Raw genomic sequence first — 17,357 nt, 5'->3', positions numbered from 1 at the left:
GATTACCATTTTGGTTGAGCTCCTGCATTTGTTGCGGACTCATCGTAAGAGCTTACCGATATATGAGCTCGTAAGAGCTTACTGTTTTCACTCATTAGAGCTTACCGTTTCAGCTCGTATGACTTACTGTTCAGCTTAATAGAGCTTACCCTTTTAGCTCATTAGAGCTTACTGTTCATCAGCTCAGGAGGAGCTTACCGATCATGGCTCGAAAGAGCATATATGATAATGAATTGACGGATTACTGACATTGTTCACTCGTGTATCCTTTGAAGTTCTAATAGATACAACGGGCCTAAATACTGTTTATACGAATAAATTATGGATTATAAATGTTACTAATGATATATATATGACATGTGAATTTTGGAATGATGCAAAGTATTGTATTAATGGATGATTTTTATGTATTTGCCAAATGACTAACATGTGATGGATATTGGTGATTAGGTGTTGGTTAATTGAATTGTTGATATTTTTAACGTTGCTTTGATTATGTATAAATAGTAAGTTTAATTCTCCATTATACGGGCTTACTAAGCTATAAAGCTTACACTGTTTCTTTTTCCATGTTTTATAGAGGCTCGATAGCTCGTTTGTTCTAGACAAGTCAGAGTTGCACATTACACTATCCAAATTTCGATTGGTACTTTTGAGCTTGTGGATATTTGTAAATATGACATGTATAGTCTAGTTTAAGATATGATAGTTATGTTGCTTAATATCATGACTTTGGTATGTTTTTTGTATAAGTTAAGCCATGTGATTTGGCTTATGTTGGTACTTTGTTTTGGATGAATTATGTGTTCAATTATGGTATGCTTTGACAAGGAAATGATGAAATGAAATTATGCAAGTGAGTCTTAATATGTAGATGTTAAATGAATGAATTATGCATGTTGTTAAATAGGTATTTGGATAGGTAATTGGTAAGTTTTGATATAGCTTATAATGTGCATTGAAATGGTTATTTTGACTGTCTATTAAGCTGTAAAAATGTGGTCTATTATACTTGTGAATGCTTGTGTTTTTAGAGTGGCAAAATGGCTTTACAAATGGCCTATTTTTGTTCACACAGGCAGAGACATGGGTGTGTGTCTCAGCCGTGTGCAACACACGGTCATGCTGCACGGCCGTGTGTCCCCTAGTGTACCCTTTCGAATTAAGTTAGTATACCCTACGGGTTTGACACGGCTTGGACACATGGGCGTGTCTACTAGATGTGTGTGTCACATGGACTCACACACGGACGTGTGACTGACCGTGTGACATAAGTCGATATACCCCCTAAATGGCACATTGTCTAGTACACGGGCATGTGTGGCCATTTTGAAGGGCACACGGGCTAGACACACGGGCATGTGGTTGGCCGTGTGACCGAAGTCAGTATACTCTCCAGTTTTCACACGGCCTGGCACACGGGCATGTCCTCGGCCGTGTGACACAAGTCAGTATGTATGCCCTGTTTCCACACAGTCTAAGACACAGGCGTGTCTATTAGCCGTGTGAGGCACACGGCCTGTTCACGCGGGCGTGTGATACTTGAAATGTTGAAATTTTTCTAAGTTTCCAAAATTTTAAAATGTTATCGATTTAGTTCCGAATGCATGTTTTAAGCTTTGTATGCTTGATATAAGTACATATTGAATGTGAATGAATGTTATTGACTGAAATAAGATGGTTTTTGGATAAATGATTGTTCTAATTTGAGTTATAAGTTCGGTAATGCCTTTTAACCTATTTCGGCGACGGTTACGGGTTAGGGGTGTTATAGACTCACTCAAGTTTGAGCTTTCAAGGTAATAAGTAGCATGTCTTTATTTGAGTAGTTTTTTTGATGTAGTGTATGTGTGTGTGGTGGGGGTATATTCTATGTGTGTTAATCATGGTGGTCAGTTTCGCACCAATTCTGATCGTACTAACTGGTGCAAGTCATTCTAGTACTAAAATATTACAAGCAACACCCTTCTTCACATAGGTGAAAATTATGGTTCATATCGGTAGCATTAGCTCATTCTGATTAACTCTGATTGCACTGACTGAAATATGGTGTTCGTATGAATAATATTAAAAAATATAAAACTTTTATCTACTTACTATTATGCTAAGGGTTTAAGTGGAATGTATTGACCAATAAAAAAAATTACACTAGAAAGTAAAATTCAACATTTTTTTAAAATTTTAAAATTTTTCTTAATAAAAAACATTTTAAAATTTTTTTAGACATACTTTCACATTTAAAATATAAAAAATTAAAATATAATAAAAAAACTCACTCACCCCATTATCAAAGAAAAACAATCCTTAACGTCTTTCAACTTCTTTTATCAAAAAAAATCCCACCCTTCAACTTAATTTTTTTTTGTTAATTTTGAATTTATTAAATGATGAATTTTTATTTGTGGATTAATGAATATTTTATATAACTCATGAATATATTATATCTAAAATTTATTTAATATTATTTATTTAATATTTATAAATATTTTTATATACATATATCATTTTTTTTAAAATATCAAAACAAACCAAAATAAATCAATACTGGTACATACAAATTCTATTAAAAAAATGGTGCATTCACCAAGATAGTACTATCTTGATGTAAATACTAACCCTTTAGGTTTACTCTAAACTTAGGTTGCGATTCAAATTTTTTATTTTACTCTCAACTTGAATTTACTATTCATTTAATGCATTTTTAACTATTTATATTTATAATTTTTGAAATTAGCTTTAAATAAAATTATTTTATTATTAATAATAATTTACAAGTCTAGAATCCCATAAGAAAAATCTGTAAATCTTTAATAAAAAATATTTTTTATCCAACCAACTTAAATGCTTACATATATTTAAGAAAGGTTGAACAAAAATATTAGAATAAAGAATGAATTTAAATAAATAAAAAATGAGTTTAAATAAAAAATAAATTCGTTTAAAGAAGCTTTAATATTTAAGTCTGAATTTTATTTATTTTTAAGTTTATAATATGATTTTTTAATATTTTATGTAATTTATATTATATAAAATTAAATATTTATATTATAATATAAATATTAAAAAATAATATTTAATAGTAAAAATATTAACTTCACGAGCATGTTTTTTTAAAAAACTTAATTTTTCATTATTCTAGCGTGTTTTACCCATTTAACCATGCTTGAGAAACCAAAACAATCATCAGCCATCGATATGGGAAGAAAAGCATCAAGAAATGCTAGATTACTGTGAAAATACGAGCACCCACCCAAATCTTAAGAGAGTCATGCAATCAAAACGACAAAGATGGCCATCAAAGCACAATCTCCAACCAAAACGTTAACCAGGGAGGATCGACTCATCGTCGATCAGTCGCCACTGCCGTCAATGCTACTGTCGGAACCTCCTCAACCCAGTAAGTATCTTCGTGCAATGCGAAACCCTCCTGTGCTTTCGCATGGGCTACCTTGTTGCATTCTCTATTTGCATGACCTTCATGAAATGATTCACTTGAGTTCTAGCATCTGCTATATATGCACTATTAAGAGATTTATCTTCCTTTGCACCATTAATATTTGAAATGATCCTGTGCGAGAATCCCCTTCAACCTCAATCATGGTGAAACCCATCTCACGCACAAATTTTAGAGCCTGAACACAAGCTAATGCTTCTGCCGAGAAAGCATCAGGTATGTTTCTGATCTTGATTGTCTCTCTTGCTCTTTGAATGCAGCATCAAAATTGATCTTGACATAAGGATCCCTTGGGGGAGTTCACTTGGCAACTGTATGATTAATCTGCACGGGTAATTTCAGGTCCAAATTGTCCAACTCCTTGAGATATGCTTGAATTTTACCCACTATATATATCATGTGCCGACTGCAGCTTGTTCTCCTAATCTTCTTGTTTGGCGCATACAATAATCATTCTACAGTCAGGTATGGAACTGTTTCTAACAAGAAATTCAAACCATACCCAAAAATGCTCATTCTGTGAATTAGCTGGCCAAATTAAAGATAATGATTACCAAACCTCTTGTGCAGGACCAGACGTTGTAATTACATGTGAAACAGTTTCAGGTTCGGCTTGACATCTTGGACAAATAGGAGTGGCTGCAACACGCCTCGTATAGATTCGCATAAGTAGACCTAGTTATGTAATAATCTCCAGGTCACGATTTTGATCTTAGAAGGGACCGGAGTGTTCCGTAGTTTCTTGTATATTGTTCGATCGTCAGCATTAGGAATAGTCATCATAGGGTCCGTATTTAGAAGTCTATATCCAGTCTTCGCTTGCCATACCACATCATCCTCTTGAGTAAGGATTTAAATTGCAGTCACGGTTGTGTTTTCGGTCGCGTTGTGTTTATCGTGATTACGGACATAATGGATATTATTGCGATCACTGCGAGTATCGAGGTCGTGGATTTTTTTAAAATTCGCACTACTTATTGTAAATCATAATAATTATAATTATAATTATAATTATAAAAAATTACTTTTAATGATTTTTAGAGTGTTTTCTAACACTTATAAACTTTTATTAATATGATATGAGAACACAACTTTTATAATTATTAATTATTCTTATATTTATTTACGAATTTTCTAAGAATGTTATATTAACTAATAACAAAGTAAACAAAGAGAGAAAATATTAAACATTTATCATATTTAATAAGTTTGAAAGTTTTTATAGATAAAATAATTGAAAATTCATACCTAAGAGATGTCTTCAATATTTCTTAACAACTTTGAAGATGGTGAAGATATAAACATTCTATGCTTATAATGATCCGTTATTATTCTTATCATGTCCGTGTTTTATTTCAAAAATATTTATTTCAAGTCTTTTGGAAATTCAATACCATGTGATCTAATCAGTATACAATTTATAACCCACAAAATGAATATGCATTCTTGAATAAGTAAATGGAGCATTATTAAATATTTTTCAATGTTAATTAAAAAAATAAAAGTATGGCAAACACACAAAATTTATAACCCACAAAATATTTTTCAAGTCTTCTGAAACGCCTCTGTTCTACTTCTTCACTTCTTATTTCTTCAAAGTTAAATCCCTAAACAGTAAATACTAAACACACAAAATTTAGAAGAAAAACTAAAAAGTTTTAGAAACTCTATCATCCTCTCCTTTTAAATTCTTGGAATATGTTGCTGGTTGTGCCTTCTCCCTTCATTGGTTCATCCCTAAAGTCTCTAAAGAACATATGCACTGCAAATTCAAGACATGCAAGTAAGAACCAAGACAAAATTTCAGGTAACTTACTTGAAAATTATCAATCTCTGAATGTGCAAGTGATCAGGGTAGGGTTTGCTTTTCAGATTCAAGTCCTCGGCGCTTTCATCTGCTGCTGTGTTGTTCACTTGTTTGCCGAAATATGAGATTGAGAAATTTAAATCCCTGTGTTGTTTTCTATCGCTTCGAATGCTGCTGTGTTGTTTGCTTTTCAGATTCAACTTCTTTTTACTTTTTTTTTATTGAAAACTCTGATTTTGCAGGTAGGGGAATATATTCCCTTTTGGCTTTTGTTTTATTGTGTTTGTGTTTCTGTTGATAGATAATTTTTTTTATTTATTATAACGGAAAATAACGAGAATAGCGGCCCGTTATTATCGCGATTCACTGTTACCCGTTAAATTGCTGCCGCGGTCTGCCGCTATCGGTGTGACTCCGCTTCACACCGCTATTTTCAGCAATAACGGTTTCGGACTGTGCTGTTACTGCTATGTAACGGCTGGTATTCTGATATCGGGCCGCTATTTAAATTCCTACTCTTTAGAGCTATCAGATAAAAGGATGCACAGAATTCGCTCCGAGTTTGAAGCTTCGAAAATCTCAGTAATAATAGGGACACCAATTCTATTAGGAGTTTTCTAAATTCCACTGCAATGTACAAAATAAATTTTCAATATATATAAGATTATTTAGTGTGAGTTTGAATGAGCAGTGCGTTTAGCTACGGTTAATATAAAAACAGTAGTGACAATGAGACTAGATACTATAACGTGAGACAAAAAGTAAACTAAATGCACCGTACTGCATCTCACTATCGATAGTAAACTAAATGCACCGTACTGCATCTCACTATCGATCTAAAACACCATTAAACTTTAGTTGGTATATTGAATCAACTAGCCGTCAACTTTATTAGCACATGATTAAAAAATAATACTTTTTATAAGTTATATTATTATAAGGTGTGATTGTTTTTTATATATGGTATAAAATCAATAAAACTAACATACGGTAAGATTTACACCTAAATTACCATAGATTTTAATCCTTCAACTTTACGAATTTAACTAAAGTTTTAATTGATTTTTGTATAAACATTTAATAGTATATTTTTTCACTTATAGTATAAGTGTACTATAATCTAATGTATATAATGATAGTAAAAAAAATTATACATACAGTTAGTCCATATTAAATAAAAATAATATATATATTTTTAATATAGATATATTTATATGGTGGGTTTAAAAAAACTTAAGTTAATATTTAAGTTTACAAATATAAGTGAATTTAAATAAAAAATTAAAATTATTTCTAAAAAAAATGAACGCTCAATCAATAAATTACGGAGTTCAAAACATCATTAATTCTTCATCTTTGGTAAACTTTTAGAAATACATTATAAGCTAATATTTAATTAACTACCAATAAAAACTTTTAATTTTACAAGCAATGTTCAACAAGTTCCTCTTTCTTTCTTAAAGAAAATCTTAATTTATTATTATTTTGGTTTAATATAATATTAACACTTAAACTTAACAATTTCTTTTTTAAATTTGATACATAATCTTGATATTTTTTTTAGTTTAGTATCTAAGCTTGTTTTTATCTTACTTAATACCTAAACTTATTAAACGTTATACAAAATTTTCTAATATACTAACATTGTTGTTTTCACGGGGTAATAAAAATAATCAATGTATGATTGACATATAACAAATGAAATGAATTTTTTTATTTTAAATGTTTAATTACTTTTTGTTTGTTTATTTATTTGAATTTTTAAATTTAATAAAATAGATTTATTTTATTTTGGTTTTTAAAATTATTTTTCTTGTTCACTATTCATTTGTTAAGTGTAGCTAAAAAATATAATTTTTAACATGAATTTCCTTTGATATTAATAATATTTTTGCAAATTGAGGAACTTGTGAAGACCGCATCCTAGTTTAAGGATGCCATCTTTTTTGAATAATTGTTGTCATTAGTTAAAATAATTTTAACCTCCAATGAAAAAGTAAAATTTGAATATATTATTTAGAGAAACAAATAAAACTAAAAAAAATTATTATTGCTATTAAATTTTATGTTATTTGTTGCATATCGAATATGCATTAGCTATTTTTATTCCATTATAAAAGAATTAACACAGTTAATATTTTGTGGTACTTTTTATAATATTTGAAAAATTTAATTACACAATATCAAATTAAGAAAAATGTTAAATTGAAAAAAAAAACAAGCTTAAGTATGAAATTAAGAAGAAAATCAAATTCAAATAGCAAAAATGAGAAAACTAGATATTATTGTATATAAAATATAATTTTATGCATTGATTGAGAAATGATATTTGATGGTCCAATCTCCAACTCCAAACCGCCTTCTCCTATCACCGCCAATCCAAATTATAAGTTCCGTTTTGAATCTGAAGTTGAATGTATATAAAACACAGAGAGACACAGTCCATTTGAGACACAAAGACTTGGCTTCTCTTGATTGAGTGAGTGGCACCTAACAATTTAATCACTTTTTGGTTTTTGTTTTTATTTATTTGTAATTTAACCAATAAAATAATGAAACCCAAATAAATCGAAAGTACTAAGACTGTTAAATTTCTCTCCTTTTTCTTCTTTTATCAGTTTATGCGAATCCATTCTCGAAAAAGTTCTTTTTTTTTCTTTTTCTTTTTGTTACTTTGTAGATTCTCTAGAATTCCCAACCTCCCAGAAAGAAAAAAAATCCCGGAAAATCACATTCGTTTCTATTCCGGGAAAGGAAACGAGTGAAATAGAATAACCAAATTTTTTGGTGTATGGAGAAACGGTGAACTCACTGTGTCTACTTTGCTATATAAAAAACTTAAGAAACACTCCCGACTCATTCGGTGTGACTCGGTGAGTGCACTCATCATCAATGCCAAATATTTTCTTTTCCTTTGTTGTATTTATTTTTTAATTCTGGAATCTGGGTATTGCTTGTTTTGCCATTATGTAATCTGGGTAATTTTTCCCCCATTGTTTGCCTTGCTTTGCTATGCTCTATTTCATTTTATTTTCTGGAAAAGGTGGTTGTTTTAGATCCAAATATCGTGTTAGAATAGAGATTGTGACGAGTTTATCTATATTTTTCATGTTTCTGTTTTAACTGTTTGATACTTTATTATATTTGGTGTTGTGTTTACAGAATGGTGAGCCATTGAGGATAAAAATTTTGTACTTTGATTGTTGGTTGAATGTGAAAGAAGTTTGTTTTGATCTTTAAAGATGCTATTTAGGTGCTTTTTGTAGGACCTTCCATATTGGTTTTTCTGAAAACAGACAAGAGTTCACCCAATGAAAGAAAAAGTTAGATTGCCATTGCTCGATTTTGCTTCTTTTTTTTTTTCTCCATAATCTTTTGTACCTTTTACAGTGAATGTCTGACAGTGGTTTTTGAGTTTTTAATGTGAAAAAATGAAATATTAATGACTAGTACCACCGATTATCGTGACAGTTAGCAATCCAAGGTGATAATAAATATGTTTTTCTGTAATCTTTTATTGATTAATAGCTGCTTGCTTTTCTCTTAACATTGTTGAGTTTGATGCTTTGTTTTTTTCCTTTATGGAGTGATATGTTATGTAAGTTCTACAAAGATAATTAATCAATTTGGTTTCCCTCTCATTTGGTGAAATCTTTTTTTTTTCCCACAAAGCTCTTTTCTGCTGCATCCATCCTACAAAACTGAGGGATGTGCCCTTTATATATATTATTAAAGTTGTACTAAAAGAGAGAATAAATCAGTGAGTCTTAATTCTACCTGAACTGCATCATTCTTTAAGGTTGAACTTTGAAGTCATAAAAATTTCTGTATGGTTTATTCTTTAGCATTTGTTAGATAAAACAAATGAACATATGTGGATGTAAAAAGGTTGGGGTTGCTATTAATTATCATTGCATTCTAAGGTGCTGACAATTATTTTTCTTTTACTTTATTTCAAGTTTATTGTTGATTGAGATAGGAACTTGATCATTTTCTTGTTTTATACATGCAACTTTTATGTTGAGATGACTAAGAAAATAAATGGTTGTCTTACATGAAGATCTAGTTCATTGTGTGCTTGAGGCTGCTTTTAGTACTATAACATTGAAGTGTTTTCTGTGTCTTACGAGCCACATCTATACTATAATTGTTTCTTTGTGCTTCATATTTATTTATTTATTTTCTCAACTTATAACAGAAATAGCTGTCATACAATGCCTCAAGATGCTTCTGGTCTTGAAGCACAGCAGAAAAGAGCAGGTCTCTTAAAAGATCAGGTTCGGCTGGTTAAGCGAAAGGATTGTGATCGCCATGAGATTGTTCCAATCCAAGGACCTTTGTCCTTTGAGAAGGGGTTTTTTATTGTCATCCGTGCGTGCCAATTGTTGGCACAGAAAAACGATGGGATAATATTGGTAGGATTAGCAGGTCCTTCTGGAGCTGGGAAGACTGTATTTACAGAAAAGATACTCAACTTCATGCCCAGCATTGCTACCATATCAATGGACAACTATAATGATTCTAGTAGAATTGTTGATGGCAACTTTGATGGTAATTCATCTTTACTCTTATTTGTTGGCAACTATAGCGATTCTAGTATTTGACCTTTGACTCTATTTATATCTGCCTTCAATTTGAGTTGTCTTTCTTCTTTTTCTTTTTCTTTTTTTGGGTGGTAGTGGGGGTCAAAAGATGGTGCATTAACATGGATCTTGTTGAATGTGGTTTATTTTTATATGAACGAGTATTAAGCATCAATAGAAAATGACATATGACCGGCTGCTTCAAAACTTCTATTTAAATATCTACATCTTTGGATTAAAAGTTGAGGATTTCAACTGAGAGCAAGTGAAGCTGTAAATTGACAATCTTCTGATTCTTTTAAACAACAGATCCTCGATTGACAGATTATGATACTTTGCTCCAGAACCTTCATGATTTAAAGGAAGGGAAAGAAGTTCAGGTCCCCATCTATGATTTCAAGGCTAGTTCCCGAATAGGATACAGGTTAGAAACTTCTTCATTTAGTTCACATCAGTACTATCATTTGCTCAAAAAGCTCTTAAGGATTGAGTTATTGCATTTTGATGAAAATCAATGGTTTTGGTAGTGGCATTTAATTGAAAATGTAGAACTCCTAATCAATGTGGAATTATTTTTAATCAGAGAGATTAGTGCTTTCATTTCTAGGTAGTAGATTTTATATGTAATCCTCCAAGCTTGCTTTTATGACAGGACGCTTGAAGTTCCAAGCTCTCGCATTGTAATTATTGAGGGCATCTATGCCTTGAGTGAAAAATTGCGACCCATGCTTGATCTACGAGTATCTGTCACCGGGGGAGTTCACTTTGACCTTGTTAAACGAGTCCTACGAGACATACAGCGTGCTGGCCAAGAACCTGAAGAAATAATCCATCAAATATCTGAAACTGTATGTTCTACTTTTTCTTTCATTTTGGATAAAATTTATTATTAAAGATCAGGCTGTGGAATATTGTTGGTCTACTATGCACTTCAGTGCTCTAAATTTGCTTTCTAGGGTCAAACTTAGCATGTTCTCTCTTTAACAGGTATATCCAATGTACAAGGCCTTCATTGAGCCAGATCTCCAAACGGCACAAATAAAAATCATTAACAAGTTCAACCCATTTACTGGATTTCAGAGTCCCACTTATATTTTAAAGGTTACTACTCCCACCAACTTTTTTGGGTGTTTCTTTGTCACAAATTTTATGATACTGGTGATAGTACTTCCTACTACACCCCGGCGTCCATGTCCTTATCTTTTCTAGCATCTCATTTTTTGTTTTCTTTTAATTGTAGTCAGCAAGAGAGTTAACAGTTGAGCAAATTAAGAGTGCCATATCTGATGAACATACAGAAACACAGGAGCAGACTTATGATATATACCTTCTACCTCCTGGTGAAGACCCTGAATCTTGCCAATCATATCTGCGGATGCGGAATAAAGATGGAAAATACAGTCTCATGTTTGAGGTTTGTCCCATAAATTTCTGTCTTGTTATCATGAGTTGAGTCCCTTTAGATGTGCACTCATACTTTCATTAGTCATTGACACTCATACTTTCATTAGTCATTGACAATTCCTTGGTCTTATAAATCATGCATTACAGCAGTTAATATTGTTGTAGGACACTGGAGGTATAACCATATGTTTTTTGATAAAGTATGTATGTGCTCTTAGAAGTTATTAATAATAACAATTAAAATTTTGGGCACTGCACGTCTTCAACATTTGCATGCCGGTCAATAGATCTTCCCAATTACCTGGTTCTAACAACCATGTAGCTGTATTGGAAAGATCTTGATGGAGTTATCTAACAAAGAAAGAATAATGGAACACTCCTGTCTTGTTAGGTTTTTCCTTTAAATGTTGGATTGAGGTTCTTTCTTTGTTTTCTTATATCATCAGTTTTCTTTGTTCCATATATTTTACATTCTCCATAGTTTATGTTTGTTAAGACTCTGTACCTACCCACAAAAGTCTGATTTGGTAGTTATTTTTTCAGGAATGGGTAACGGATATTCCATTTGTTATTTCTCCAAGAATTACATTTGAAGTCAGTGTGCGCCTTCTTGGTGGGCTAATGGCCTTGGGTTATACAATAGCAACCATCCTCAAAAGAAACAGCCATGTCTTCTCTGATGATAAAGTTTGTGTCAAAATTGATTGGCTAGAGCAGCTAAATCGTCAATACTTTCAGGTACTTCTGAGAATCTGAAATCTTTTGAGTACTAGAATGCAATATTTTTAATGTACTTTCAGAATCCTTCTTTTTCCCCCCTTGGAAGTCTTTCTTCATTTAGTCACTTGAATTATGTCGTAACAACGTTGTTTTAATCATGAGTTTCTTAATGAGAATTTGACTTCCGTGATGATTTGTCTAATTGTCAATATCTTTTGGAAGGTTTAAAAATTGGTGTATCCATTAATATGTTTCACAACATAAATGCTTGATAAGTGCCATTTTCCATTTTTGGAGATGACCTAATTGGCATTTTAAGTTCCTCAGTTAATGGTGTGGGAAATTTGATGCTTTATATTTCATTTAAAACTTTAGGCATAATTTTTTCTTCATAATAATGTGGTAATATGTTATCTTTAAGCTAAATCTAGACCATCTGTTTGTAGACTGTTTAAGGCCGGTATTGATCATTGTGATTTGACATTCTTAAATAGGTGCAAGGAAGGGACCGGTCAGTTGTAAAATGTGTTGCAGAGAAGCTTGGTTTGGAAGGTTCATATATTTCACGTACCTATATTGAGCAAATTCAATTGGAAAAGCTTGTAAATGAGGTTATGGTATGAAAACTCTCTATCTGATAATGTCTTTTTCAATTTTAGTAGGCTAGTTGCTCTTATCTAATTATTGGACAGGCCCTGCCAGAGGATTTGAAGACAAAGCTCAGCCTAGATGAGGATCTGGTGTCAAGCCCCAAAGATGCACTCTTGCGGGCCTCTGCGGATAGGGTTGCCTTGAGAAATAGGCATCTCAAAAGGTACAAACATGTGATACATATCTTTCTGCTGCATAAGAATGTTGTTAAATGGCCTATATGAGTGGATTTAATTAAATAGAGTTGATGTTTGCTAATAAAAACAGTGGCATTTCACATTCATATTCTACTCAAACGGAGAAGAATATGTCGAACTTTGCTGGATATAATGTGAGCAACCGGCGGTTTGGTGAGAGAAATTCAGAGTCAGCTCTAGCAAATGAGGTTTGTATGTAGCTCTTTTAGCTTTGTACATGATCTTAAACTAATTTCTTGGTGAAATGCTTTGGCAACTAAAGTCTCCTGTATTCTTCTTTTTCCCTATTTAGGGAGTCATAACTCAGCTTTCAGAACAGATATCCTCTCTGAATGATAGAATGGATGAGTTTACGATCCGTATTGAAGAGTTGAATTCCAAGTTAACCATCAAGAGATATACTTCTAGCCAACAAAACTTGGCTTTCCAAGCTGAATCATGCAATGGCTCTGCTCCAACTTCTCACTTCATCAATGGTTTAGGAAATGGTTCCATAATGCCCAATTCCTCATCATCCTCCCAGCTGGCTAAGGATTCACCTATAATGGAAGAGGTACTGTAATTGGTCTATTTATGCCCTTTTATTTTCAAGGGGTCACAGGTTCCTGAATTATACTCGTTATGAGATACTGTCCAGTTTTGAGAGTTTGGGGACCATCTTTGTGATTTTATCTTTGAAGCAAAGTCATCTGATAGGGGATAGGATGACATGCTTGTAAAGGCCACAATACAATTATTTGCTATAAGATGTAAGATCGTTTTTTTTCCCCTCAACATACGTAAACTGGCTAGGAGTTCATAGTTCTGATGCAAGTAGCCTTATTCCTGCTGTGAAGTATATTTATTGATTTGAACTTACGGTTCTTTGTGTAAAATTTTTGAGCTGTTTATGAAGCAGATATCCAGTGTAGCACGTGGACAACGGCAAATCATGCATCAGTTAGACAACCTTAGTAATCTCCTGCGTGAGGGAATTGGAGAAAGGTCACAAGCAGCTTGTACAAGAAAGAAAAACATGATGGCTGGTGGTGGAGATTTTATAAAAGTTCCTGTAATATTAACATTGGCAATTGGCGGTCTGGGAATCTTCTTATATAGGGGCATTTTAACCCGACACTGATTCAGACTCAAGAGTATTTTTGCACACATTTAAGATTTTCTTTTGTCCCACAAAGTGTTCTCTTTTTACAGGGCACTAATCTTCTGCCTCGAGAAAGACAAGTTTAGACATATATTTGAAAGAGTTACAAGGGGCCCAAAAAAAAACAAAAGCAAATGCTGTTTAAGGTTTGCCTTTTGAGGGCTTTTTCCGGCAAAGAAAGGGTGCTCATCTATGGCAATTTTTCTTTTTTTTCCTTTTTCAGTTTGTGGGAACTTCTCTTCCTCTCGTTTACTCCTTTGTGACACTCATTTTCTGGTTAAATTTAATAGCAGCTAATAGTTCCACACTTCATTACTGACTTATAATTGTTTATAAAAGTATAAAACTGTTTTTGCTCTTTTTTAAAGTTGAATCATCATTGATAATTAAGAGTTGACGGCAAGAGCAACCTTGGTGAAGACCGAACTACATTCAGCAAAAGTCTCTCAATGGCCCAAGAGAGAACAGAATCCCTTTGCCAAAAAATCATTATCCGAAGGTCTGGCTTCTTTAAAGCCCATTTTGGTCCGTTCGAAGTTGATTGAAATGGTAGATCCTTGGTCAAAGTTCCCATGTGAAAATCATCCGGTACAGCTCTCAACTTTCAATACTCATTAAATACAGTCGAACCACTACCCTGAACCTCATTAAGACATGGGAGGCTGTAGGCGAAGGCTTCCCCAAAGTTAAATTGACCAGCACGTGCTTCATCCCTGGAACCCTTTTAGATATTACTCTCAGCTCGAAGCATTGGGTCATAATCCTCGCAACTTGAAAAAACGTATTCCTTTTTACCATATCTCAAACCACAATGGTAAGAGAACTTGGGAAGCCTTTCACAGCGAAATCTCGTTTCTTCTATCCAAAACATTTTTGGTGTTTTTGAATCACAACCCTACCTTCAAACCTTCATGAATCAACACCTTGACCTTGGGACTAAGAATTTCATTCCAAAGTCAAGTTCCCAGTGTATTAGTGTTATGGTATATTTGATTGTCGACTCGAAACTCAGGCTATCGATCTACAACTCGAGTTTAGATCCCACTAGGTGGATACGTTAAGGGGTTTGCGAGATGAGCTCGCGAGCCCAGTGTGTATGTCTTTGGGTGTTCGCAAGCACATGGTACGAAGCTAAATGAGTGAATTGGTGAACACCTAAATCAACGAACACGTGTTAAGTCTAGGAGAGCTTACGTGTCGACATGTGTAGAGTCTACTTAGAGTGTTAATTCCATGAACAGTAACCATGTCATATAAATACCCGATTCTCCCTATTAAGAGGATACAACACAAACACTCAGTAATATGGTGTGGTGAGCTTGGACAGATTTCCGACTAATAGATTTTCTTTCAGTTTGAAAAATCAGCATGGCTCACCCCAACAAGTATTCCCCTGTTAACTTTTCATTTGGACAGGCTGGAGTTTCGGGTTCAGGCGGTCAACCTATCGAGACAGATTTATTTGCTGGTATGTTGACTGACCAGAAAACTTAGGTAACATGACCTACGCGAGAGCTTCATACACACTTGACTTAAATTTTCCTTCTGGCTAGGGTTACCATTTTCCTCTAGTTAAGAAGCGTCGCAGCAATAGTTCTTGGCTTTTCAAGGACAAATGAGGTTGATAAAGGATCAGATGTCTTTGCAGAATGTGAGATTTGAGCAACGACAAACTTTTCAACATGAACTCTTGAAGCAAAATGAAGAGTTCAGGGGAAAGGTATAATCTGGAAACTCTAATTTTCATGATAATGTGGCCGTGCAAGAGGAAGGACCAACCGTGGATGCATTGCGACGATATGTGAGAGCTTTGCGTCTTGAGTCTCAAGATATGAATTGACTTTTTTGCTCCAATAATCCATTAGCTCCAGAGGTAGAAATAGTTGGTTTACCAGCTGATTTCAAGGTCCTGAAGGACATGTTTGAGGGAAGGATGGACCCGTGAGCTCATCTCATGTAGTATAATGACTACATGAATATGTTGGGGGCCTTAGATCCCGCGAAGTGCAAGGCTTTCTCCAAGACACTTAAGGGGAGTGTGAGGGATTGGAACTTGTTTCTCTCCCAAGGATCTATTAGAAGTTTTTCTCAGCTAGGTTAGATGTTTTGGAATGGTTCAAAGCATATAGAACAATGATGAGCACTCTTATTGGTTTAATATTTGTGAAACAAAGGGAGGGAGAGTCATTACAGGACTATAAAACGTTTCTATGTGGAACACTGAACATAAAGAACCTTGAAGATTAGTGGGCTATTGATGTTTTTATTATAGGAGTATAGAATGAGCATGTGCAATATTCCTTCACTGACAATAGGCCGCAAAGTTCGGTGGATCGATATTAGAGGGCAAGTTCGTAGAGGCAGAAAAGATAAAGAAAGCAGCACGTAGCACAATCTAGATAGAAAATAGGAAGTTCAAAAATAGAGATGGGGCTCACAACAGACAAGGTCCACCTCATCAGTTTTTGTGTATACAGAATGGGAGGCAGCAGAGAGCACAATCACAGAATGTGCCACCTAGGGCATCTTAGGGAGCTCAACCAGAGAGCACAAAAGGTACATCCCTTAGGGCAGGTTTGAAGTTTATACCTTCTTGAATGCTACTCGTGCCTATATTCTGAATCAGGTGAGAAGATTGGGTATTTTCCTTGCCTTTTTCTCTATGAGGCAAAGCGCAAGACGATTAGAGTCAAGAGACAGATGTGCTTTCCATAATGATTAGGGATACAAGATTGAAACCGTTTTTCTCTGAAGGACGCTATTGAAGAAGCAGTGAGAAATGGTGACTCCTAGAATTTGTAGCTCAAGGCACTACCTAGCGGGGCCAAAGTTCGCATACTGATGCCAAGTGCAAGCAGAATATAAGGGGTATGATACATGTAATGTGGACATGGATGAGGATTGGGCGACTTTCAGTGCCAAGAGAAAGGCTCACATGAGGAGTGTGATGTTAACTAATGCACCTAAGAGATGGCATCAACAAGCAAAGTGGAGTGTTGAATTTAGTAACGAGGATGAAGAGTTGGTATGTGATGAGGAAGGGAATGATCTCATGGTTGTTTTTGCAACGATGTGGGTTTTGAGGTAAAAAGAATACTTGTCGAAAGTGAAAGTGTGGTCAAGGTATTAACATGGGAAGTGTACCAAAAGATAGGGCTAAAGGAGCAAACATTGAAAAGGGAAAGCTTCTTGTATGGTTTTACAAACCACCCTGTCGAGGTAAAGTGTTACATTGCTTGGCCAGTTACCTTAGGAGATGTCGAGCATACTATAAAGGAATATGTCCAATTTTTTGTAATAGATCACCCTATGGCTTACAATACTATATTTGAGTAACCAATTATTAGAATGGAAAAGATTTTGGTGGCAACATTTTATATGAAGATAAAATTCCCTACGC

General features: G+C 33.9%; 1 protein-coding gene and 1 long non-coding RNA gene across 4 annotated transcripts; both read left to right on the top strand.

The window, feature by feature from the left end:
• The first annotated feature begins 3,157 nt into the window (after window positions 1–3,157).
• On the top strand, window positions 3,158–4,516 carry LOC107894718 (uncharacterized). Its single transcript, XR_001683226.2, has 3 exons — window positions 3,158–3,670; window positions 3,797–3,919; window positions 4,025–4,516. It is a non-coding gene; the product is annotated as an uncharacterized lncRNA (long non-coding RNA).
• A 3,057-nt stretch (window positions 4,517–7,573) lies between these two features.
• Window positions 7,574–14,269, top strand: LOC107895040 (inorganic pyrophosphatase TTM2). Of its 3 annotated transcripts, none has more exons than XM_016820234.2 (12): window positions 7,574–7,740; window positions 9,460–9,812; window positions 10,154–10,268; window positions 10,497–10,692; window positions 10,832–10,945; window positions 11,085–11,258; window positions 11,792–11,986; window positions 12,463–12,585; window positions 12,661–12,782; window positions 12,887–13,004; window positions 13,109–13,369; window positions 13,715–14,269. In XM_016820234.2, the coding sequence occupies exons 2-12, from the start codon at window positions 9,476–9,478 to the stop codon at window positions 13,934–13,936; spliced, it is 1,977 nt and encodes a 658-aa protein (XP_016675723.2). In that variant the 5' UTR covers window positions 7,574–7,740; window positions 9,460–9,475; the 3' UTR covers window positions 13,937–14,269. The 3 variants fall into 3 exon arrangements, with proteins under 3 accessions (XP_016675723.2, XP_016675722.2, XP_016675724.2); XM_016820233.2 differs by having other exon boundaries at window positions 7,601–8,134; XM_016820235.2 differs by lacking the exon at window positions 7,574–7,740 and adding an exon at window positions 8,140–8,239.
• The last annotated feature ends 3,088 nt before the right edge of the window (window positions 14,270–17,357 follow it).

Source organism: Gossypium hirsutum, chromosome A13 (genome assembly GCF_007990345.1).
Source record: "Gossypium hirsutum isolate 1008001.06 chromosome A13, Gossypium_hirsutum_v2.1, whole genome shotgun sequence".
Taxonomy (NCBI): domain Eukaryota; kingdom Viridiplantae; phylum Streptophyta; class Magnoliopsida; order Malvales; family Malvaceae; genus Gossypium; species Gossypium hirsutum.
Note: the sequence above shows the minus strand (reverse complement) of the source record. Positions and strands in the feature narration are given on the sequence as shown.

Excerpts from the sequence above, each read along its gene's own strand:
- LOC107895040 (XM_016820234.2), top strand. The coding sequence starts at position 9,476 with ATGCCTCAAGATGCTTCTGGTCTTGAAGCACAGCAGAAAAGAGCAGGT. Across the intron at positions 12,783-12,886 it reads AGAAATAGGCATCTCAAAAG|TGGCATTTCACATTCATATT; the intron begins GTACAAACATGT and ends TAATAAAAACAG. Across the intron at positions 13,005-13,108 it reads AGTCAGCTCTAGCAAATGAG|GGAGTCATAACTCAGCTTTC; the intron begins GTTTGTATGTAG and ends TTCCCTATTTAG.